The sequence below is a fragment of the Bombina bombina genome, chromosome 1 (genome assembly GCF_027579735.1).
Source record: "Bombina bombina isolate aBomBom1 chromosome 1, aBomBom1.pri, whole genome shotgun sequence".
In the NCBI taxonomy this organism is placed as follows: domain Eukaryota; kingdom Metazoa; phylum Chordata; class Amphibia; order Anura; family Bombinatoridae; genus Bombina; species Bombina bombina.
Genome location: NC_069499.1, coordinates 400291844 through 400317583, shown reverse-complemented (window position 1 = coordinate 400317583; position 25740 = coordinate 400291844). Strand labels below are relative to the sequence as shown.

Here is a 25740-nt window from a genome sequence, read left to right as displayed (position 1 = left end):
CTCTAAGTTCCAGCCAGCTCACACACACATAGGGCTCGGTTTATCAAGCCCTTCTCTTCCCATTGACTGCAGGTTCACACAAGAGAACATGCAGGCAGGCTTTATCAGGTTGTGTTCATCAGACCGCTGCTTCCCTACCCTGTTCTCCACCTCTTAGGTGGAGAATTTCAATCTCGCCAGTTTCATCCGACCGGGGAGATTGACAGCTCCTGACCGAACATGATTGGCTGTGCGCGGGCAGGGTTGCACACGAACGCAAAGGAGCGCTCGTGTGCTATGTTAAATTCGGGCATCTACTGCCCGCCAGAGGAGAGCTTGGGCAGATATGTACACCCATGTCCGCCATGGATTGATAAATGTTTAATTTTGAAAAATGAAACAATTTTGGAATATATTTTCATTATTTATTTTGCTCCTTTTCATGTAATTTAGTTCTGACAACCTAGAGGCTGATGCAATAAAAAGGTAGCCCTTGCAAATATGAGTTAGCCTTCAGGAAGAGAGAACAGGGTCATCAATCTGCCAAAGTGTTCTGAGACTGCACACAGCTTTACAGCTACCAGTAAAGCCAGTGGTATACTGCTTTACGCAGTTCATCTTAGTTTAGAAGTTGTGATGCTTTGCCAGCCTCATGAGGAAGTGCTGGCTGTGGTAATTGCTACTAACAAGAAAGGAGCTGTTGTCATGCAAGCACAGGACTGCAGAACAACTATTTATTTTCTTTGCTATCTACAAATGCTATTTTATAACATAGATTGTGTTTCCAGGGGGAAGGTTGTTGAGAACAGTCAGAGGGCTCCATTTAAAAGGAACAGTAAACACCTTGACATTTGTATATAAAAATGTTTAATTTTGAAAAATGAAACAATTTTGGAATATATTTTCATTATTTATTTTGCCCCTTTTCATGTAATTTAGTTTTGACAACTGAACAACTTCTAATTCTCAGAACATGAAATGCACCCTGCTGACAGGCTAACTCTGCCACATTTCTGCCCCTAATTGGCTTTATCAGATTTGGCTTGGCTTTTGAAAAATAATTGCAGTAAAAAGGTTTAAAAACATCAAGACTTGGCTGATATGTTATTATATAGTAACTCAACAGAAATGTCATGTAATTGCAAGGTGTTTACTGTCCCTTTAATAAGCTGTGTTTGCAGTCTTGGAGCCCTTGTCCAAGGAAAAATGTTATGAGTTTAGCTAATGTTTTGAAGCAGATTTTTAGGACAAAAATAAAGGGACACTAAAGTCAAAATTAAACTTTCTTAATTCAGATAGAGCACACAATTGTAAACTACTTTCATTATCTAAATGTGCGGGTTTTTTATGCACACTTTAAGGCACCAGCTCCTACTGACCATGTGTAAGGAATTACTAAAGTATATGCATATTGTGACTGGCTGATGGGATGAGAGAAGGAAATGGAACCAACTCTGAAGCAAAATCTACTCATCTGAAATCAGAATAAATGACCTTTCATTATGCATTTGTTGATTATGCCAAATGCTAGACATATTGGGGTATTCCAAAGAATTAGTCATATGTATTCAAATTAAAGGGACAATCTAGTCAAAATTCAACTTTCATGATTCAGATAGGGCATGCAATTTTAAACAACTTTCCAATTTACTTTTATCCTCAAATTTGATTTTTTTTTCTCTTGGTATTCTTTGTTTAAAGCTAAACATAGGTAGGCTCATATGCTAATTTCTAAGCCCTTGAAGCCTGCCTCTAATCTCAGTGAATTTTGACAGGTTTTCACAGCTAGACAGTGCTAGTTTATGCGATATATGTAGATAATATTGTGCTTACTCCTGTGGGGTTATTTATGAGTCAGCACTGACTGGCTAAAATGCATGTCTGTCAAAAAAACTGAAATAAGGGGGCAGTCTGCAGAGGCTTAGATACAAGGTAATCACAGAGGTAATTCAACTTGTATGTTATCTCTTCTGCTGAGGCCAGTTAGAGATTAATATATATTAGTTATTAGAAGGTTTTGTAGAATGTAGCAATGATAGATTTGTTTATTGTACCGTGTGCACTTCCAGTTCCCAAGAGATTTTGAATTCTGCAATTTTCAGAGTTAAATTACAGAAAAATCAATAAATAATGAAGGTACATTGCAATGCTTTTACTATGCATATAAAACATTTCACATTACAATTTCAATGTGTTTAATGTCCCTTTAAGCTATTTTCTGGGTATACAAGAGGAATTTGTGTAACAGAGAGTGGTCTCATTTATACAGATCTTTATCTGCTTAAATGACATGAAACCCAAAATAATTATTTCATGATTCATACAGAGCATACAAATTTAAACAACTTTCCAATATACTTCTTTTATCTAATTTGCTTCGTCTCTTGGCATCCTTTGTTGAAAAGCATATCTAGATAGGCTCAGAAGCTGTGAGCTAGCTACTGATTGGTGGCTGCACATTTATGCCTCGTGATTGGCTCACCAATGTGTTCAGCTAGTTCCAAGTAGTGCATTGCTGCTTCTTCAAGAAAGGATTACAAGAGAATGAAGAAAAATTGATAATAGAAGTAAATTGGAAAGTTCTTTACATATGTATGCTCTGACTCATGAAAGAAAATGTTTGGGTTTAATGTCCCTTTAATGTTTGCCCTGAAGGGCATTAGTACCTGAGCTAAGGAGGAATGCTTCAGAACCTGTATCTTATAATTGCAATATAAACATGTAAGCATAACAGAATTGCAGATCTGTATGTGTATATGGGAGGATTTGGCTTTGGTTCACACATAGTCCTTTAGATCAACTGGCAAGGATCCGAAAGAGTCCGTTGTGCAATTACATATAGTGTGCAAAAGGTGGTCTTGAACAAAGTATCCGCTATGTTGCGGTTTGAAAGTTACCACTTAGTGACAGGAATACAGGTGCCGGTGAGGGACAAAAATCATAGGTATAAAGAGCAACCCATTCCAGCCGTTCACTGCCTTTTTCAAGCTCTCAGAAACTAAGCCAAATCCTCCTGGTGTAAGTACTTTAAAGCACCTTAGATTTGTTTTTTCTTCCAATTTTGATTGGGATCTTTTTCCAATTTCAGCGTCTTCTTATCATTTGGAGTCCGCTCACCACACTCAGGCCTCCTTTTGTGGGATTTGTCCATTTCATGGATATGAACTTTATTTGCTCTTATGTGTTATTTTAACCAATTGTGCATTCTGGAGTGTATGAGAATCTCATTGTTTCTTATTGTATGCACTTCATTTCTGTTTAATTTTATTCTCTGATACTACATTATAAGTTCTTTAATTTTATTGATGGTTTTTATTAAAATGCATTTTTATTACATACTCTCATGTATAGCTAATTAAGCTGCTACATACAGCGCAACAATGTTTTTTCCTTTTTAGAATTTTATATTGTGTAATATGAATATATATTAGGACAAAGCTCACAGATGGTGGATTTCTCACTATTTTGCCCTCTAAAAACAAACATTAAAATATTATTCCCAAAACTGTATTTGGGCCCTGTAACCATTTTGCATAGCTAGATAAAAGGGGCACAGAACACATTTTAATTACAAACATAATTCTACAGCTGTGCAGTAAATAACTAAAAGGGACAGGACCCCCCCCCCCCCCCAAAAAAAAATAATTTAAAAAAATTATGATTTGGATAGAACATACAAAATTACAAATACTTTCCAATTGACTTCTATTTTAAAATTGGCTTCATTCTCTTGTTATCCTTTGCTGAAGGAACATCATTGCACTACTGGCAGCTACATGAGCACATCTATTTAGCCAATCACACGAGACAAATGCGTGCAGGCAGGCACCAATCAATCAGCAGCTAGCTCCCACTAGTGTAGGATATGTGTGTATTTATTTTCAACAAGGGATACCAAGAGAACGAAGCACATTTGAAAATAGAAGTGAATTTAAAAAGGGGTTTTAAAAAGAGATGCTCTATCATGTGAGTATAATTTTGACTTTCCTATCCCTTTAATAGGCAAGTGTGAAACATTTTTAATTCATTAACTTTTTGCTGCTGTTTTTCAATAGCCAAACTAACCCCACCTTAAAGGGATATAAACTTAAAAATATATATTTTGTGATTCAAACAGGGCATACAATTAAAAAAAAAAGTTTCCAAAGTACTGCTATTATCAAATTTGCTTTGTTCCCCTGGTATGCTTTGTTGAAGATACCTATGTCTGGAGCACTACATGTTAGGAAAAAGTGCTGCCATTTAGTCAGGGTCAGCTCCAAGGAGGGGCAATGCCCACCCAAATGGAAGGCTGTGCAACCTCAAAAAAATATTGATATGATCATGCGCTTTAAAAATAATAAATAAAATAATGAATTGTTATGTAATGCTGCATGCTGGGGGCGGAGTTAGCTGCCGGACTGTGAGGTTGCATCACGCATGTGCAAGGAGCTCCGTGTCTTAACCTCTTATTTAGAATTGGAAGTTACAGATTTTTTGGATTTGTCTTTAACCCTTTTCATTTTACCTAACTATTGCGAGTTACTCATTTTCTTAAACAATAGACCATGATAAGAATATGATTGTATCATATAACTCTATAATTCACTACCGACTTCTATCGATGCCTCAAAAGTGCACTGTGATCTTAGGCCGGGCCTAAGATCACAGTGCACTTTTGAGTCGTAGCCATTTATAGACATATTTATATGATACAATCATATTTTTAAAGGGTTAACAGTACATGGGTTGTATTAAGTAGCCCGATATCTCTTAGTTATTGCGAAACAGGTATTGCTAAATCTAATCTAAAAAATTACCAGTACCTGAAAACCTAGTATCCTCACTGCTATTGCAAACAAAGGCGCTAATTGCATTGGGGCGTTTGAGGTGCATGATTGAGATTTGAGAATGAGTTTAAGGGTTTTGGATCATGGTGATTAAGGGGTGAATTTTTTTTAAGGAGCTATTGCACTGGGGGTCTGGAGTTTAATGGCTCTGTTTTAGTGCACTGCATAGGATTTAGACTTCATTCTTTTACCTAGTGATTTAGCATATATTCTCTAAATGTTAAAGGGACAGTATACACTCATTTTCATATAACTGCATGTAATAGACACTACTATAAAGAATAAGATGCACAGATACTGATATAAAAATCCAGTATAAAACTGTTTAAAGCACAGTGTTTATACCTGCTGCAAAAAAAAACAATCTGCAAACAGTCATGCAGGTAAAAACTGACTTTATTTAAAGTCACAAACTTGTAAGGGTACATGCAAGCTCGGGAGAGAGCTAGGAACAGATGGGAACGTTAATAATATTACCTTTACAATATAAAACGAGTGCAAATCGTAAATTCAGTGTGCAGATAGCGTATTTTGTTGAATGTGTAAAACTGTTTAAAAACTTACTTAGAAGCTCTCAGTTTAGCTCTGTTGAAAAGTTAGCTGGAAAGCCCATTGCAAGTGGGAAATAAGACACTCCCCCCTCCCCCTTCTTTTGCATATGAAAAGACCCTTTACATAAACAGGAGCAAGCTGGAGTAGGTATCTGACGGTATTCTCATAAAACTTTAGGGCTTGATTAGGTGTCTGAAAATCGAGCAATGCTATTTAAAAATAAGCAAAACTATAATTTTTTTTAAATAAAAAAAACTTTATGGGGTATATAAATAGATCATCTACAAAACACTTATGCAAAGAAAAAAATGAGTGTATAATGTCCCTTTAATAGTGGGGGACAAGCCAGTCTGAAGCTACATTTTCCTGCAAAATATGTAGGTCTGCTCTTATTTTGACTCTCATACATGCTTTGTAAATGTGTGCCCCCTCGTAAAAAAAAAAATGCCCCCCCCCCGCCATTTCATTCGTTCTGGAGCTGACCCTGCATTTAGTGCTCTTGCAAAACTGCTGCCATATAGTGCTCCAGACAAGTGCATGCTCCTGAGCTTATGTCCCTGTTTTCAGCAAAAGATACCAAGAGAATGAAGAAAATTTTATAATAAAGGTAAATTGCAAACTTTTTTTAAAAAAAAAACTGTGTGCGCTGTCAATCATGGAAGAAAAACTGAGTTTAATGTCCCTTTAATTGGAGAAGCTGAGCTGGACTTGTTACTGGACTAGGGTTGCCACCCGCCACGGTTTCACCAGGACAGTCCCGGTCTGAGGCTCTGTGTCCCGTGTCCTGGAACTAGTCTCAAATGCCCCGGGCTAACAGACCAAAAGCTGCAAGAAAACTCGTTACTCAACACCTGGTTAGCTAAACGTTTTACCAGAGCAGGCTGGGAGTTGTGGTATTTGCTGTAAGAACTATAGTTTCCTGCCAGTACAACATGCGCGTCTTTTCCTTTCTGCAACACATTTACAACTACATTTACCAGCATGCTCTGTATGGACTGCAATTTAACCCCCTGCGCTCTCCGCTGATTACCTGTGTTCCGCATGGAGCAGAAAACCGTTTCCCAGCACCCTCATGCTAATAAGGTACAATTGTTTACCTGAAGCTACGTTCTTGTCATCGCTTCTAATGGCAGGAGGTTGGGTTTACAATAAAAACATAGTGTGCACTTTATGTTATATAAAATGTTTTAACAAATAGTTTCTTACGCTTTCTCACTGCCACTGAGAATATGTTTTTTTATTATAATAAATGAATGGAGATTATTTTTAACGGCTCTATGAATTACACATATACTAAGTGACATAAGTTATCGGTATCTATACAACTCAGTCAACTTGAATGCATTGCAATAACATAGGGACAAGATCAGCTTGCTTGGCGTTTTCTACAGAGGCGGTACAAGCTCCTCCCATAGTTCTAGCGTTTCTAGCCAATCCATTGCCAGGCCTGTCAAGGCGGTTTCTGTGAGGAGCAGGGGAAGCCTATGTATAACGCAAAGCATGATGGGACTTGTAGTTGTGCTATTCCTGATTGTTCACTACTGATAAGGTGAGGACACATAGTCCATACAGGCTGAATACGGGGTGCAGCAGACTGTAGTAGTGTTCAAGGGTACATGGATTATTTTCTCAAGGACACGTTATACTGTGATATTAAAAATTGCACGCTCACAAGGCCCCTGCTAGTGCAGTACAGTACTGTGGCATTTGATGTTCTTTCTAATCATTGTTTTCATATGGCTCGGCGCTTGCATAAATGTCCACATCGTCAAATTTATTAATAATAGTCCACAATAAACAGAAGTGGTGACACCAAGCAATAGTGCATTACAGGGTAAAATGCAGCTCTAATTTGTTAGATTATACAGTATTTGCACTGTACACTCCAACTCTGGAACAGAGGATTCTGGGCAAATGGGGCTCCACAATGCCACACATTTTTGCTTCCAGTATCAGTTTTTCTTATGCCAGTTCTAATCTAGAGAGTTTTGAATCACAACAGAGATTGGTATAGTGTCTGCTGGTCATTTTTTTGTGGGGCTTAATTATGTGTAAACATAATTTTATATATATATTATATAATGAATTTAAAGGTCGTGAGAAGCCACGCCCCAAACCACATCCAGGCCACACCCACATAAAAAGTGTCCAGGAATTTTCTGGGCAAAAGGTGGCAACCCTATACTGAACTAGGCATTGCTAGCCACTGCCATTTTGTTAACAAAAATGTCATTGTTTTGCATATCCTTATCTAATCATTTCTGTTGAGAACAATTACGGACAGATATATGGCAAGGTTAGGACTTGTGAAAGTCTGCAGTGTGCACTTTCAATTGTCAGCAGAGGAGAACCCAAATATTTTCAAACTTTAACCCCTTAAGCCACCTGGCCATAGCTAAGTCACAGGATACTGTGCCCAGCGTACCCTGTTAACGTAACATCTATGTCCTACCTTCTTCCCATGCTGCGGTCCCAGCTGTCCGCTCAGACAGCTGGGAACACAGCCAGAGGCAGATTGTGCTCACATTACCATATGACGGTAAATTGTCAGATTGTTACAGACAGTGACACTTTAGACTACAGAAAAAAAAAAGTAAATATTAAAAAAAAATAAAAAAATAACATAGAAACACAAAAAATAGTTACTAGCAAGACAGCTGCCAGTACTTAAGATGGCGGGGGTTAGAGAGCTGTTGCGGGGGGGGGGGGGGCGTTACCTTCCTACAAGCCATACATTTAAAAAAAAAAAAAAAAAAAAAAAAAAACTATGTATCATCCCTACACTGCACACTGGTCACTCTTTTTGGGCAAGTTTTTTCTCTGATAAATTACAGAGGAAAATATTTTGTAATATTTATGGGATGTGTCCTTTTCTACCAATACAACTATGGGAGTTAACCTCGTCAACCAGAAAGCATCTGTCCCTATATGTATGAGCTGTGACAGTGCAGAACACCACTTTCTGGAAATTTCAAAATCAATTTAAACCGCATAAACTTAATTATTTTCAAGAAAAGGGAAATGTTAAATTGAAATGAGAGTTCTGTTTTATACTGTATATCGAATAATGCAGATAAAATACAACCACCAAAGCGAACACACTGCTTTTTAAGAAACAAACACCCGCGCAATACAACCTAAACGCGACTCATTGATAATTAACCCCTTGACCCAGCAAATGCTATACCACATACAAAATACTACAGAATAAAAACGCAAAACCGAATGCAAGAATCTAAACAATCTGAAACCGTAATACCAAACACCAAACCCTAGCGCGTTTGGTAAACTTTATTATATAATCTGCACTTATCTCTCTATACATTATATTTCAACCCAAAAATGAAGAGGCATTTGTAAAATAAACTTACAGATAAATCCTTGTGTTTCGCCAGTCTGAGTTGTTTCATTAAGAAACAAACAATAAATGCACCTTATATTCTGTGCTGCCGCTATATTGATTTATTAGTGTTACGATTTTATATTTAACAATAAACACAATTGGTATTGCTCAATAGCAACTTAGCAAGTAACAACAATACATGCCTATTATTATTTTTTTTGATATAGTACTAAACCTGTCTCCCCGGTCGCCAGGCCCGCCGATGGTTTTACAGAACAATAGCCAATAGGAAGGCGGCTCTTAGGCCAGCTAAACAAGACCGGGCGCCATTTGCCAGTCAGATCCCTCCACCCCGTTCCGCCCAGGGCCTAGCGTCATCCTGCTTGATCCCCCTCCTTACTGGCTCTGCTGTGACTGTCCAATACCGGTGTCCCTTACTGGCAGGCTGCGGAGGAGGCCGGGACCGGGAGAGTAGAGAGACATCATGGTGAGGACAAGTGTTTACATGGATAACAAACATGGAGTTAGAGTATATGTTAATGCCCGCTCTAATGCTTCGGGCTGGTTCGCGGTATCGCTTTGCTATCAGTACATTGTTCTGTGCTTACTGTAGGCGGTGGGTTAGCGAGGCATTGCTAGGCCCTGGCTTTGCTTGTCTCTGGTGATTACAGCGGTACAACAAACTTTAGTCCCCAGTTGGTTAACTGTATTGCTAGTTTGTGCCATATCTTTACACTTATTTTACTTAGAAAGTTCCAAATCACATCTAGGTTCAACTAAGCAAATTCACTGGCCAGTTAGATGTGTTTTTTGCCTAGTGACTAGTACATTACTTTGTTGAGAGAACAATAAAGTTAGTAGCCAGAAATAAACTTCATTTGTTATTGTCTCCTGAGATTTGTCAAACCCGTTAGTTTTCGTCTCTCAGGCTGAAAACACACCTGTTATGAAAGTAGTTTATTTTGTATCACCTCACTTATATACATGGTTATGGTGGAAAATTATGCATTTTGTTATCTGAATGGCAACAAAGTACATTGGCATGGATAGAATATAGGTAAAGAGAATATATTGACATGGTGTTGTTTACAACCTGTCACTGTGTTCTTTAACACGGTTCTGTGGCTAAGTGCTTCCTGGACTTTGCCAGCCCTGTTATAAAAACAGATGCAAATGTCATTAAAAAAAAAAAAACTTAAAATCCATGTGTGTTGTTTGAAGTCATCACTTAAATGCATTTTTGTATGTTTAAGCTTTTCATTAAATATATCACTAATGTAGGTCAACTCAAGCACTGAGGTTCATTCTAGCTACTTATAGTAGCTGCTATTGAACTGTTTAGTTGATGACAGGTACATGTACAGTTATATCAAATTTATAAGATAGACTGTTTAGAAGCCACAGAGAATTGTACAGTCCCATTAAATGTTGTTGTTTTGTTATTGCTTTTGTCCATATAGTTTAAAACAATTTGTGAACTGTGAGAAGTTACTGCAATGTTAATTTACATTAAACCTGGATTTTCTCCCAAATTTTTATTTTATTCTGTATGGTATTATAGGGCCGTTATAATAATTTTAAATCTTTTCAGGTTGTATTTACATATTTTTTTTTTTCCTTGTAGATTTATTTTTATTGGACACATATTTCACTAGTTTACAAGTGTATAAAACGATAAACCTTTTGTAGTATAAAACTGTGTAGGGAATCTGTCAGTGTAAAAATATGTTTCCACTTTTTATTGTAGTCATCTAGTGATGGTACAAATGGACCAAGTCAACCAGGACTTTTCCCTAATGGGCCACAATTGATGAGAGCACCGTTTGTAAGTAATTACTTCTTGTACATAATGATAAAAAAAAAAAAATTAAATAAAGGTAGCGTTCTATAAAAATCTTATATTGTTAAGAAAACAGGTGTAAATGTTATGGGTAATCCTAGGATTACCTGGGCAAAACAGACATTACCCAAGCGGCTGTAGGTAAAGCCCAATGTATGTTAGTAAATAATTTCCAGCAGAGTGCGAAGTCACTGCATCAAACATATATAGCATGCAGTTTTATTCCCCCATCTTCACTATATGTTTCGCCTCTGCCTGGGGGGGGGGGGTTCGAGGGGGCGAAGCTCCCCTTGTAAACCTCATTCCCCAAGGTTCACTTGGGGTGGATGCCAGAGGATCGGCAGGGCGCCTTCCTTGAACCCCCCAGGTGGAGGCAAAATAAATAGTGTACATGGGGGAATTACAGTACATCAGGGTTTACCCACAGCCGCTTGGTTAATGTCTGTTTTATCCGGGTAATCCAAGGATTACCTGGATTTCTTACTTTACCCTTAACATATACATAACTGTCCCATCTCTTTCATATGCAGAACATTTTTTAGATATATTGCTACATATAGTTACAACTTATATTATTATATAAAAGAGTGGTTGACAAATATTAATAAGAGAAAGCTATTTTTAGACAATTAAGGGTATTTTTGTTATATACATAATTTACTATCAATAGTTTTTATGATCAAAATGGATTTCGAGATTCATTTTTCACTAAATGATTAATATCTACAATACAGTATGTCTATTAGCTTCTAAATAATGATACACTTGCATATGTTAAAAGCCTAATTAGAATAGTTAGAAATGTATGTTCTGTCTACAACCTGAAGAAGTAGAGAAAATACTGCTTCAGAGTTTCAGTAATAATAAATATATATCAGCATGCTAGCTTATACCTGCATATGATACTAATCTTTCAGTAAGAGTAAATGTTTCTGCTACAATATATGGGTTCTCAAAGACATTGCTATTGTAACCTGACACATTTTTTTATGATTAAAATACTTGAAGGGACATTGTACACTGAAAATTAAAAATTGTCCCATCTTTTGTATGTTGAATGTAAAAGTGCTTGCACTGCGTCCAGTCTAACAGCTGGTATATATATTCTTCTTTAAAAGTAAAGTTTCCAATTTAGAAGGAACTTACCAAACCCTTCACTCCTGTATGTATACTCTTGTAGTTATTCTCTTGGTATGACTAGCGCAAGTGTGCATGCGCAGGATTTTCTAGTGATGTAAGATTACTTTGTAGCATCATCAAGTAATATTATCTATATAATAAATGTAGAATTAATAACCTGTCACTTACATTTACTCCCTAGTCCCTTGCAGTAACGCTGTGGCAGATGGTTAATATCAAAATCCCATATTCCCAGAGACCAGCAATGTATCCTTTGTGCATCAGCTGCATATCACCTACGGCACAGTTTAGATAAGGACTATGATTTACATTCCATGGACGTCTTGCAGCATGGTCACTTGCAAGATCCCATATACCGGAGAAATGCTGTGCTGGTGAGTTATGAGGTTACACATGCTGTGCACGGATGCAGGGGCAGGTCTGTGCAAGGAGACCACAGAATGTAAATCATAGTCCTCCTCTAAGCTCTGTCGTATGTGATACGCCGCTGATGCATAGAGCACACATTGCCTGTCTCTGGGAATATGAGATCTTGCGAACCGCCATCTGCCACAGCGTTACTGCAAGGGACTAGGGAGTATATGTGCAGCAGATTCTGGACATAGTAGCAGATCTCTGCAATGTGCTGCAGATCTCTTGTAACCCTGTGCAATGCACTGTACGGACATGTGAGTCAATAACATAACTGTAAGGTGCTGCAGGTACCTGGGGCAGTAGGAGATGTGTGGAATGTGTAACAGGGAGCTAGTGCAGTAATAGATGTTTGCAATGAGCTTCAGCATCTCAGAGTAACCTATAAATTGTGCAATGGCCTGTGGAACTTACAGGGGCAGGTCTGTGCAAAAGAGCCCACAGAAACGGTAATACTGGGACCTGGTGGTTAGCCGTATGATAGCTACAGTGTAGATTGTGTGCACCATACGTAGCATAGGATCTGCCTTCAACTAGATGAGCACAATAAACGCGACTAAAATAAATTACTTTGATTCCACAAATAACAAAAATATTAAGTATCAAGCTGCAAAACACATATCATGACAGCCTGCAGACTGTCAGGTTTTCAGCTTTCACTGTAAACTGTACACTGTCTGTCTAAAGCAGAATTATCCAAACTTTTCATGTTGGTGACACACTTTTTAGACCTACATCATTTTGCGACACAGTAATTCAGTTGTACTAGCAAACGGGAGGTTAAACCAACTTGTTTTAAGAGATACAGACACAATCATAAATTATATAACAATGTATTTACAAGTAACAGTATGTATCTGCAAGAATTAAAAATAATTTCAATAACACCAATAGCTACTTACTATTTTAATGGGATGTATGAGGTTGATAGGATGAACACAATTTCTGAATATTTAGTGGAATATTAGATAAAGACACATTTCATCATCAAGCATTTTTAAGCTTCCACTTCCTATCCATATATTAAGAGCAGGAGAAGCAATGCACTACTGGGAGCTAGCTGCAAAAAAACCACTTTGACTTCTGACTTCAGCTCAGCGTTTAAGCTGCTGTCCTCCAGAGCTCTGCGAGTCAGACTGAATACTGCCCGCGCTGCAAACACACTGCTGTCCCACTCACTGACTACACGTGCAGTCTTGAGCCGATTGAGGAGACTTCACGTGCAGTCAGAAGCCAATGTGCCGCCAATGGGAATAGTTTCAGTTCCCACTAAGCTGCGCCAATAGGTTAAGATGATCTGTGACCCACTAGGTATCAATCACGTGTCAACCATGTGATATGCGTAGCAGGAATGCGGAAAGTCGGAAACCTTAAAAAAAAAAATTCAAAAGAATTTTAAATTAAAAAAAAAAAATTGTGCTGAAGCAGGGACACGCTGACACACTGTGTCGCGACACACAGTTTGGTAAGTACTGTTCTAGAGTAATACCAGGAGAGGGAAATAGAAATGCAAAAATTGTTTTATAATATTTCTTTATATGTCTCATTACATTAGTTAGTGCATTTACTATTGGTATATAGATCTGTGATATCAGTGTATACTGTCCCTTTAAGTTCTGTAAAACATGTTTTAGGTCCCACTTATTATTTTATTTTTTTAATATAGACTAGTTGTTGATAATGCAGTCTTTTTTCATTAAGCCTTACATTTATTTATCATAGTGAGCTTTCTTTGAAATGGGGATATATATATATATAAGATGGACAGGATTTAGACAGAATATAGACCGAAAGCATTTTTTGTCCAAATATCCCCTAGATTATTTATTTTTGTAAATATATTTCTTCTAATTCTAAGATGAATCCAGTTGCCCACTTCCCAGGTGTGGGAATGGCGGGAATGGCAGGATTAGCAGGACTGGCTCCGCGAGCAAGTGTGGTGCCTCCTGGGATGATCCCTCCTTTGATGGGACCATTAGGACATCAAATGGGACAGGTAATTATATGCACTTCATGTTATTACGGTATATCAATTGTAACTTGTCACTTTAGTAGATCGCAGGAGAAGTATTGTTTCCTAACTTGCATTTAAATAAGACCTCTTGTGTTCTTACAAAATCTTTCTTTGGTTGCCATACATTCATATGATTATTTGTTGTACATTTGAGTGTCTTAATTGGTTAAATTCAGCTCCTTCTGTATGTTGCAGATGCCTTCATTGCTACCTCCTCCACTCATGTCAGGAATGATGATGACCACCCATGTTTCGGCAGGGGGTTTACAAACAGGCATGCAGGTGATTTTTGTTTTTCATAACTGATTTTTTTTTTCTGAGCTCTTCCTAATTCAAGCTGTTCTAACAAAAGTGGTATGAAAGTGATGCTTTGACAGTAATGCTTCACTTCCACAACAGTTTTAGCAAGAATTATACATTTTACATTTTTTTTTTCTAGCTACATAAATGATGCAGTGTTGAGCATTATTATCTCCTACTTACACCCCTCACATATAATTATTTCCTCTTACACAGCTCTTCTCTGTACAGCCTTATTAGTCCTGTTCTTTTGATCAGTACTACTATTTACCCATATCTTTGCCTATGGTTGCAATGAGTAAAGCTGAGTATAAAAGGGGAAAAACCTATTGAATGTGGACCAATCATTAGATGGGTACGCTTTTATATATTTAGTGGGGCCATTTAACATTGTTTCATCTTCATAATTTTGTATGTTCTACCTGTTCCACTTTTAATACTTATACAATTTACTACCAGTTTATTCCTAGCTTTCACATTTCTTTAAGTTAAACTGGAGTTAGAAGAAGTTGTAAAAAAATATATTGGCCACCTGTGAAATCGGCACAAATTCTAACGGGACAGTAAAGTCAGTTAAACTTTCAGCTTGCACTTTTAAACAACTTTATACAACTTAGACTTGGTGGTTAGTACTTTGTTATCCCATTGTAAGCTTGTTAGTGTAAATTTACTTGTGCATATTGTACTAATATTTTACAGAAATAAATTTGCCTAGGAGAAAATACCTAGTATATTCAAGGAGTTTCTGTAGGTTTCTTCTATGTGGGTAGTACAATGAGGTGCATAAGCTGCTTTATTGAATCTTATTGGTAACGCTGAGCCTGATGGATAGATTGCTTGCTCAAGCAATGTACATAACTCTCTAGAGGTGTTAAAGGGACATAACCTTTTCTCTGTTCTATCTCAAAGATAATGTTTCAAGAATGTATTGCAGCACTTTGTTTATTGATTATAGAGGTGGTCGTGCTAAATAAACCAACTTTATGTGGAAGATAAGCCAATGAGTAATAGATTACCATGATCCAGTTGTGCACAGTCAGACGCTTCCTGTTATATTTATGTTCAATTTAGACAGCTTTTACTTAAAATATTTTGTGTCAAAAAAGATGAACATGTATAATAGCTGCACTTCCATGTGCATTTATAAGTTTCTTAGCTGTAATGAAAAAGGAGGGGGGTATATTGGTAAAATGGACCTCCCAGGCCCCTAAACATTGGTCGTTTTCTGTAAATGTTTTAATGACCTACTCCTCCTTTTTAGTTTTTAATAACTAATCCGCTTCTGTGACAAAAAGCTTTGTGCATTGATATTGTTTTGTATTTAAAATTGTTAACGGGTTATTGAATCCATCAGTATGTGTTTGTTTTTACAAAATACAGCTACCCTGTATGAATGCAGCTACGCAGACTTGCAGGCAGATAATAAGAATGAGAGAAAGGGAGGAGATGTGGTATAATATTACTGAAAAAAAGTGCAGCTTTTAACGTTTGTCACTCTGGCCATGTATGTTACATTTCTGTCATTCTCCAACTCATGTTTGTCTTCCCTTGTTAAAGGGTCAATGAATGGTTTGTTCTTTGCCGCATGCAAACCAATAGCATTTTCAAAAATATTGCAAAATTATTTTTTTTTAAGCATTTATGTTCCTGAATACATTTTTTTTTTCTTCTCTTCGTGTTTCTGAAGATGAGTCCCTATGTAGCACTGTGGTAGTTCTTATTTGCCTGCGAGAAATATCAATTGTGCGTGAAACATGCATTTCTGGTGCAGTTTGTATTGGTCACAAACATTTGTTAGCCTGTTCTTGATATACATGAATATAGTAAATAAAAAATATTATTTGTTCATTTTAACATATGTTTGTTAAAGGGACATGTAACCCAAAATTGTTCTTCCATGATTCAGAGGACATACATTTTTAAGTTTCCAATTCTGTTTTCAAATTTACTTAAAGGGGCAGTCTACTTGAAATTTTTTTTTTAAAAAAGTAAATAATCCCTTTATTACCTAGTTTTGCATAACCAACAGTTATATTAATGCACTTTTTACCTCTGTGATTATCTTGTATCTAAGCCTCTGCAGACAGCGTTTTACAAACTTGCATTTCAGCAAATTAGTGCTGACTCCTGTATAACTCAATGGGAGTGAGCACGTTATCTATGACACACATGAACTAGCACTATCTAGCCATGAAAACTAATAAAATGAGATAAGGTGGTTTTCAAGGGTTTAGAAATCCACCTATAAACAAACCTAGGTTTAGCCTTTAACACAGAATGCCAAGAGAACAAAGCAAATTTGATGATCATAGTAAATTGGAAAGTTGTTTAAAATGGCATGCCCTATCTGAATCATGAAAGTTTAGTTTTGACTTTACTGTCCCTTTAATCAGAAGGTATTTTTGTTTAAGAGCACACCTCTGTAGGCAGTGTGCATGGCAGCAGTTTGTGCAAACACCGCTGTCTAATTCTCTTGAAAATGTATAACACTTATAACGTTGTTAAAAGTATTCTTGCAAAACTGCTGCCACATAGTGCTCCAAACACATGCACACTCATGAGCCTACCTACTGCTTTTCAATGAAGGATACCAAGAAAACAAAGTACATTTTATAATCGTTTATTTCTATCTGAATCATGAAAGAAACATTTTGTGTTTCACTTCCGTTTTAACATTTGATGTTTGTTTTGTGAAAATGTACATATTTGATTTAAAGAAATACAAGTTATTAATCAGCAACTGAAGGGGCATGAAAGTTAATTTTAATGATATTTAGAAGTAAATTAGAAAAATATTTTTATCTACATATTTACATTCTGTGGTATCCTTAGTTTTAAATAGTGTATATGATAATGTGTGTGTATGTGTATGTGTGTATGTATGTGTGTATATATATATATATATATATACTGAACGCTTGCTGCTGATTGGTGGCTGCACATACTGTATATGCCTCCTATCATTGGCGTACTGATGTGTTCAGCTAGCCTCCCAGCAGTTGCTCCTTCAATAAAGGATGTAATGAGAATGAAGCAAAATTGATCATAGAAATAAATTGGAAAGTTGTTTAAAATTGTATTCTCTATCGGAGTGATGAAAGAAAAATGTTTGGTTTCATGTCCCTTTAACTGTAAAAATTAAAAACCAAATAATATCTTGCTTGCATCTCAAAAGATGCAAGTCCAAACTATCATTCTGTAAAACTGATGTCATTCTTTTTCTTTTTTTCAGGCTGCTGTAAACAGTATGGATGCCCAACTTGGTATGTATAATGGTAGATAATTTTTGTATATTTTATTTGGTCAGTATTCAAACAAATAAATAACTAACTGGAATTTTGCACTTTTTTCCTAATAAATCCAGCACCAGAAAGAGAGCCATTTTCCAGACTAATTTAATAACAAATTGCAGTTGTCTATAAATAGATTTGTAATAATAGTTTGTGTAATTTTTTTTTGTGTTGCGGGTAAAGTCAGATATTGGGTAAAACAGACATTACCCAAGTGGCTGTGGGTAAAGCCTGATGCAAGATCATAAATCCCCTTTACACATTCATACATAGATCTACAGTCATAACATTACATTATCTTTGCTATTTTTTCTATGTTAAACTGCATCTTTTTTTTTCTCTCTCTTTAGCACAAACATCTGTTACACAGGTAAGTGATATATTTTAATCCTTTAAATGTAGCGTCTGAGATCTTTTCTTTTTACACCTGTATAACCTGTCTGATTTTCTTCTTTTGTGATTTTAATTTTTTACTTTTTGAGAATTATAATATTTGAAGGGAAAAAAAAACCACCATTTGATATAGTAATTAGATATTACTGTCCCAACTTATTTAGTTTCTTTGCCAAGTCTCCCAATAATTTTAATAACTGACTTGCTAGTCATGTTTGAGAGCTTGATAAAATATTAGTGGGCTTTCTCAAAAACTCTGTTTAAAAGATCTGATAAATATTATTATTTAAAGGAAAATTCTAATGCATTTATAAAATGCCCACATTTTCTGAAGCATTTTATTGTTGCATATATTCTCACAGGTACTTTTATTTAACCCATACAAAGGTTAATGAACAGAGTTATTCTAGTCCTGTGCAAAACACTGCTAGTGATTGGTTGGCTGTGTATGTAGACTGTAGCTTATACAAGTATTCTCACACCTATTATTTTTATTTTACAAATTTTAGTTTTTTGGCATTTCATTAAAAAAAAATGCACTACAGACAGGTTTTTAAAATATTGGGCTTTAAACTGAATTCCCCATCTTCAAAACACCTTGGAACAAGTTTACCGTCAGTCAGAATCAACCTATGGTGCTAGTCCCAGGCTTGTGGGCTTGCTATTGTTATTACTGGCACTCACAACAAAATGGACAACAGCAAAAAAAAAAAAAAAAAAAATGTTTACACCCTATTTACTTTGGCCTAAAAGCTTTTATGGGTAATTTTAGCACATACTAGTAACATAAATCATATTACCAGTGTTTACCAGTATTGGCAAAATAAATCTCTGTGTATTTCATGCATAGCTTCTGGACACATTGAGCATCATATCTCTGTGTAGTTTACATTGCTTTCAATTTATGTTCATGAGGACTTTATTTATGCATAGCAGAAACACCCAACGCTTTTTTTTTTCTGATCAGATTTGCGTTTTGTGCGGAATTTAAGAATGTAACAATTGTTTTTTTGTTTCGTTTTTTTTAAGGCAGCACACCCTAGTGTTGCAGCACAAGCCATTATGACAAATAACTCGGCCAATGAAGAACAGACTAAAAAGGTATAAGTACCGTTAATTATTTTTTTTTTTATTTGTTCTCTTGGTTATTTGATTTTGTTTTCACAATTTGAAAAACTTTTTTTTTTTTTTCCCTTGGCAGAAGTCTGTCTGGACTGAACATAAATCACCTGATGGTAGGACATACTTTTATAATATTGAGACAAAACAGTCTTCATGGGAGAAACCTGATGACCTAAAAACGCCTACTGAGGTAAATTGTTTCATTACGTTTATATAACAGAGTGAAATAAGGCATGTTGTTATATTTTCACACTGTTCTTGTAAGCAATGTTCCCTGGAAAATATTACCACTGTGTATCAGCTGAGTTGTTTTGCTTTCTAAGCCAGCAATAGATGCTTTAAAGACTTTGTGTATCCTATTTTTAATACTATATTGAGAAGTAGCTGAAGATTTTTACATGATATTGTATTTTTTTATTTTTTTTAAATCAATTTTTTTATTGAAGAAATACAGAACAGATAAAGCAACAACAAAGCATACATTTTGTATACATTTGACGAGTGTTACATAAGTTAAAGCAAATTACTCATACTCATCTCTCATCTATTATGATAAAACAAAATAATTACGTCTAAACATTTAATATGAATAATAGTTATGCTCCTGTACTTCCTCTTTTTTCAATATATCATACATTATAACACTTTAAATTAGTTAAAGTTTTTACATCCAGAAAAACCTATACAACGTGAAAATGTTATCAATGTATTAACAATCAAATAACATAGTGTAGGAAGCTAAATCAAGTAGCCCTTATTATAACCTAAGAAGGTAAATCAATAAGTGTCATTTTTCTTTCTCCTCTCAATTTGTCAAAGAATGGGAGAAAAAAAAAAAGGGGGGGGGGGGGAGGAAGAAGAGTAATAGGGATAGGAAATTTAGGGGGGTAAGGATGCTGGATGCACTATCTGAGTTACTGTTAGCTATTATTAGTTGTGCTTACTCAATCAGTTGCCAAACAATGCTATCCAACCCTCCCATATCATGAAACGTAGGTCAATCTTCCCGGCTAAGTTATATACATATTGTTCCTTGTGTTTCATGTGATTGAGTTGTTCGATGACATTCTGAATGGAAGGAGGTGACTCCTGTTTCCATTTCCTAGCAATAATCAATTTGTAAGAAAATCAGGAAATTTTTTCTCGGTAAAGGCATTCTAGGAGAGCCCAAGTGTAACAAGACAAGGGCCGGTGAGAAGGGTAGATTATAATGTAAATCCCCTAGAAGTTTCATACAGGTCCTCTAAAATAGCCTGATCCTAGGGCACTCCCACCACACATGCATCCATGAACCTATCTGTCCACAATTCCTCCAACAAGCAGGAGAAGAATTCGGATAAAATTGGTGAAGTCGCTTGGGTACTAAGTGCCATCTGTGGACTATTTTATAGTGGAGTTCCCAAAGAGTAGCACAATGGAGATATTTTTTGGCTAACATCATCTCTCTGTACCAAACATCAAGGTCAAAAGTTTCACGTAGATCTCTCTCCCATGCTAATTGGGAAATGGCTTTCATTGGTGTTTGTTCTCCCGTCAATAAAGAGTACAAAAAGGACATCATCCCCCCAGGTTTACTATTTGTGGACCAGCATATTTCCCATTTAGTTCTTTCTCTCCAGTTGCTTATTTGCAGTCCCCAACTTCTTAAAAAACAGAGTAGTCTAAGTGTTTCTAAATAATATTTTTTAGGGATGCAGTATTTTAGCATAAAGGAATCGAGAAAAGATTGATCTGTCCCTTCACTGATGTCTTCAGCCAAAATACTACCGCGTTCTAGCCAGATATTCATGTGTGACTCTTGAAGACACCACGCGACGCTAACTACCGGGTGGATGGGAGACGGATGTGGAGCTATATGTGTTCTATGTCTATTCCTATCCCAAAATTTAAGGGCGTCTAAAATTATTGGTTGTATTATTCCCAGTTTGCTTCGATAGTGGGCAGGAATCCAGATTAGGTCTGTCAATTTCATGTTCAGCGGAATAATGTCTCTTTCTACATCTTGCCATCTGGAGCTGGAGTCTGCAGTACTCCACCCCAAAATATGCGAGAATCTAGCCGAATCATGATATGCTAGGATGTTAGGTAATGCTAAGCCTCCCTGTTTATACACTCTTTGCATAATATTTCCCGAGACCCTTAGTTTCTTACCCCTCCATATATAGGCTGAGATCATACTCTGTAGTCGGTTGATTATTGATCTGGGAATTTGAATAGGAATACATCTAAAAAGATATGTGATTTTCGGCAAAAAGGACATTTTTATGGAGGCAATCCTACCTATCCACGAAATTTCCGAATACTCCCATGACCCCAGAAGCTTTTTAAACTCTTGCATTCTATCTGTAAAGTTTCTTTTTACAACTGTGGCCATATCTGGGCTCAAGTATACTCCCAAGTGTTTTATACCATTATCCATCCATTTAAAGTCAAAACTTCTTTTAATACTTAAAACTACTGAATTCGGAATCTCGATTGCTAATGCTTCTGTTTTAGACATTTTATTTATAAAAGCTTATTTCACCAAATAATCTAATGATCTCCATGAGGGGTGGTAAAGATGTCTCACGGTAGGTCAATACTAGGGTGACATCATCTGCAAAAAGCGCAATTTTATGTGTGGAGTCTCTAAAAGTTATACCTTCAATTTTTTCATTTCTTCTGATTGCCTGGGCTAGTGGTTCGATGGCTAATGCAAACAACAGGGGTGACAAGGGGCACCCCTGCCTAGTTCCATTAGATACCAAGATTTTCTCTGACTGAAAACCGACACCTCTTACTACCGCTGTAGAGTGAGAGTACAAGGCCCTCACCGCCCTAATGAATTGAGTTGGGACACCAAAACCCTCCATGGCTTCCCACAAGTAGCCCCACCTCACCCTGTCAAACGCTTTTTCCGCATCTAATGACAGGGCGAGGAGGGGAATCCTTCTCCTCTTAGCCTCCGACATAATATGTACCAATCTTCTGGTGTTATCGGGTCCCTCCCGACCTGGTAGTAATTTTTTTTTTTTTTAATATATTTTGTTTTATTGGTAGACTAGAAATCCATATTGCACTTGCTTTATAAGTCAAGGAAAGTCCCCTGAAACTCTTACAGAGTTATACAATGTCAGGATTTTGTAATGCCATGTCAAAGCTATGGAGCCATAAGGCTGTTCTGTAACCTGGAAACTAAAAAAGTATATTACATATATTAGCCAACTTGAAGAGGTTTGTTTTCATCATATAGATGTGAAAGCAAATATGTGATATTAAACTTAAAAAAAAAAAAAAAGACATTCAACAGCACATTCTTTAATTCCCTACACGCCACTTCATTATCCACATATTCACCATTCTTCCACTGGCTAACTTTATTTTCTAGACCTCCATTGGTTCTCCTTTGTCCAGTAGTGGACATGTTTAATCATCCTGGATATAAAGATAAAACCAATTGTTATCCCATCTTCCTGCACTCATTATCTATCAAATCATTCCTCATAGCCTTATTCCATTCTCCCTAATGCTAATACAACTGCTTGGAGAGGTCCAGGCATTGCTCACAGAGATCTTAGAGCATGACTATACAATTCCTGGATCTCTCCAACAACCTTCACCAACTTGCATACTTCATTACAGAAACTTAATATTCTAGACTTTGGTTGTGAAAGCAACATGCTTCTCATGAGGTAAGGAAGCTTTCCTGTTGAAGAGCTGATACTTGTAACTAAATTGTGATGCAAGTGGCCAAGAGCTGGCACCTCAACTAAACTATTGTCCACCAAACAGGGTGGATAAGAATGAATTATTTAAAAAAAAAAAAAAATCTTAATTTAAATAATTTTGTTTTTAATTAAATGCTTTTTGAGAAAAAACAATCTAATTTAAATGATATTTTTTTTTTCTGTTTTAATGTACATTATAATTCAAAGGATGTTCATGTAGTATGTTTATTGCTGCAATGTGTATTTTGTTTTGTTAAAAGAATCCCATTAATCTATTCACAATTCATAATGTCCTAGAGGTATCTAAGATTATTTTAAGCAATTATTTGTTTAGAGGATAATATTATAGATTTGTGGTTTGCATTTCTCAAAATCTAAATGAATTTGTGTCTGCAGAGATAGTTATTAATATACATACAGAGAAAAATACCTTAATTCCATAGTTCCTCTGCAAATCTATGTACATAGAATCAACCCCTAACCTCTTAAAGAGATACTACATTTTAAAATGAAACTTTCAGATTGAGCATTTAACTTTACAGAAAAAAACAACAACTTTAAATCAAATCCACCCTGCCACCATCTTTATCCTTGCCGCTTGATTCCCCTTGACGTTTTGGAGCAGTTCTCTGAAATGCCAAAATTTTGAAACAGCAAATAATTGAATCTTGATCTCTATTTTGCTGAGGAGATAGTAACATCAATGGGTATATGGGCATCTCCACCAAATATGCCACATAATATAAATAAATAGGATGCTTGCTTCAACCAGAGGTTGCTATTTTGCGTCTTAACACGTGAGCCACCTTCAAAAAGTTAAACAATATATCTGCCAAGCAATTCTTTCTTAACATCTGGATCAAGTTAGACTTCTGGAATATTATTTCAATATTTCTTGCCTATGGCATGGAGAGTCCACGATTTTATCCCAATTACTAGTGAGATTTAAAATCCTGGCCAGCAGGAGGAGGCAAAGAGCACCCCAGCAGAGCTGTTAAGTGTCCCTTTTCTTACCCATAATCCTCAGTCATTCTTTGCCTTTATCATCGGGAGGATGTGCAAAGATGTGTCTGAAGAATTTTAATCCTTTATTTGGTACTTTTCCCTGCAAGCAAGGATTGGGGCTTTGCTGTGTCCATGTAAATCACTTTAGTAAGAGTAATGGTTGCGTTTAGCAGTTAGAAGACGGCGAGGTGGTCTTTGCTTAACTTATAACATTATTGCTTCCCCTATTATAGAAAACCAGGGTTGGTTACTCTGTTTATTCTTTTCTACAGGTCCCTGTCAGAGGTGTTTTATCTGGCACACCTAAGAATCCGTTCCCTGTCCTAACCAGGATCCACAGGTAAGTGCTTTCCTGTCTAGGTTTGAAGGAACCAGCACTTAAGGGGTTAAATCCCTTGTGGATTTTTTTCTGGGGTCGTATACACATATTCCTATCACAGGAAGAGATTTATCAGGCTGGGGCTTATTATGGATATCAAGGGTTCTGACTCTGGTAAAGCTGCGTTAGTCAGTCTCTATTATCTGATGAAGATGATACCTCAGTAGCTCCTGAGGGTGAGATATTTGACTCTGAGACTGTAGTGGCCAGTACTGCAGATTCAGATGAGGTTAATTTTAGATTTTTAAGCTGGAACACCTCCGTTTACTATTGAAGTAGGTCCTTGCTACTTTTGGGGAACTCCTACTCGTCTGTCGCTGAGAACCCAAAGAAGCCTAGTAAACTTAAGAGTATTTCATGTCATAACTTCATCTCTGGAAGTTTTTCCAGTTCGACTGTATGTCAGAAATTATAGCTCAGGAATGGGAAACACGTTTTTAAAATTTTTTTCCCGTTGCTGACTCGGTACGTGGCGCACATTTCCCAAGGTAGAGGGAGCTATTTTTACACTAGCCAAGAGAACTACTATTCCTATTGAGGATACTTGTTCTTTCAAGGATCCCATGGCTAAAGAAGCTGGAGGCTTACTTAAGAAAGATGTACATTCATCAGGGATTACAGTGGCAACCTGTTGCATGTATTGCTACGGTTGCAGGGGCAGCATCTTATTGGTGTGATGCCTTGTCTGACCTGATTTCAGAAGAGACTTCTATAGAGGAGATCCAGTTTAGGACTAAGGCTCTTAAATTGGTCAATACTTTGATCTGTGATGCCATGCAAGTGGTTAGACTTGGAGCCAAGATTTCTTGTCTTGCTGTTCTAGCCCGCAGAGCTCTGTGGTTGAAATCTTGGTCTGCAGATGTATCATCCAAGTCCAAACTCCTGTCTTTACCTTATAAGGGCAAGACTTTATTTGGTCCTGGTCTAGCTGAGATCATTTCTGAGATTACGGGTGGAAAGGGATCCTTCCTTCCTCTGGACAAGAAGAATAGACATAGGGGTCACCGGAATTCTAATTTTTATTCCTTTCGCAGTTTCAAAGGACAAAAGTCTTCCTCTTCCAAGCCGAAACAATCCAGAACCTCATGGAAGTCCAGTCAGCATTGGAATAAGGGGAAGCAAGCCAAAAAGCCTTCAGCTGATTCGAAATCAGCATGAAGGGATCGCCCCCGACCCAGTCTTGGATCAAGCGGGGGGCAGACTTTCCATTTTTCAGGCATGCTTGGATCCACAACGTTCCAGAACCTGGGCTGTAGAGGTTGTATCTCAGGGATACAGAATAGGATTCAAGTCTTGTGTCCCCAGGGGCAGATTTATCCTGTCAAGGTTATCTGCAAACCAGGTATAGAGCAAGACCTTCTTAAATTGTGTAAAGGACCTATCTTCCCTGGGAGTGATTGTTCCAGTTCCCATAGAGGAACAGGGTCAAGGATTCT

General features: G+C 36.8%; 2 protein-coding genes across 4 annotated transcripts in view; one reads left to right on the top strand and one right to left on the bottom strand.

The window, feature by feature from the left end:
• Positions 1 to 9058, bottom strand: part of ARL6IP6 (ADP ribosylation factor like GTPase 6 interacting protein 6) — a 30310-nt gene extending 21252 nt beyond the window's left edge. The window contains exon 1 of one of the 3 annotated variants that reach the window (XM_053698307.1): positions 8907 to 9058. The gene's annotated coding sequence lies outside the window, so the exon portion shown is untranslated. Of the gene's footprint in view, positions 1 to 7812; positions 7839 to 8731 lie in introns of those variants that run through there. The other 2 variants (XM_053698308.1, XM_053698309.1) reach the window with 2 other exon arrangements.
• Positions 9059 to 9064: 6 nt separating this feature from the next.
• PRPF40A (pre-mRNA processing factor 40 homolog A) overlaps positions 9065 to 25740 on the top strand; it is a 143218-nt gene continuing 126542 nt past the window's right edge. Inside the window, exons 1-8 of the mRNA XM_053698306.1 lie at positions 9065 to 9190; positions 10451 to 10528; positions 13953 to 14090; positions 14304 to 14390; positions 17641 to 17671; positions 18049 to 18068; positions 19121 to 19192; positions 19293 to 19403. Of these exons, the coding sequence (XP_053554281.1) occupies positions 9188 to 9190; positions 10451 to 10528; positions 13953 to 14090; positions 14304 to 14390; positions 17641 to 17671; positions 18049 to 18068; positions 19121 to 19192; positions 19293 to 19403 (540 nt within the window). The 5' untranslated portion in view covers positions 9065 to 9187. The remainder of the gene's footprint in view (positions 9191 to 10450; positions 10529 to 13952; positions 14091 to 14303; positions 14391 to 17640; positions 17672 to 18048; positions 18069 to 19120; positions 19193 to 19292; positions 19404 to 25740) is intronic.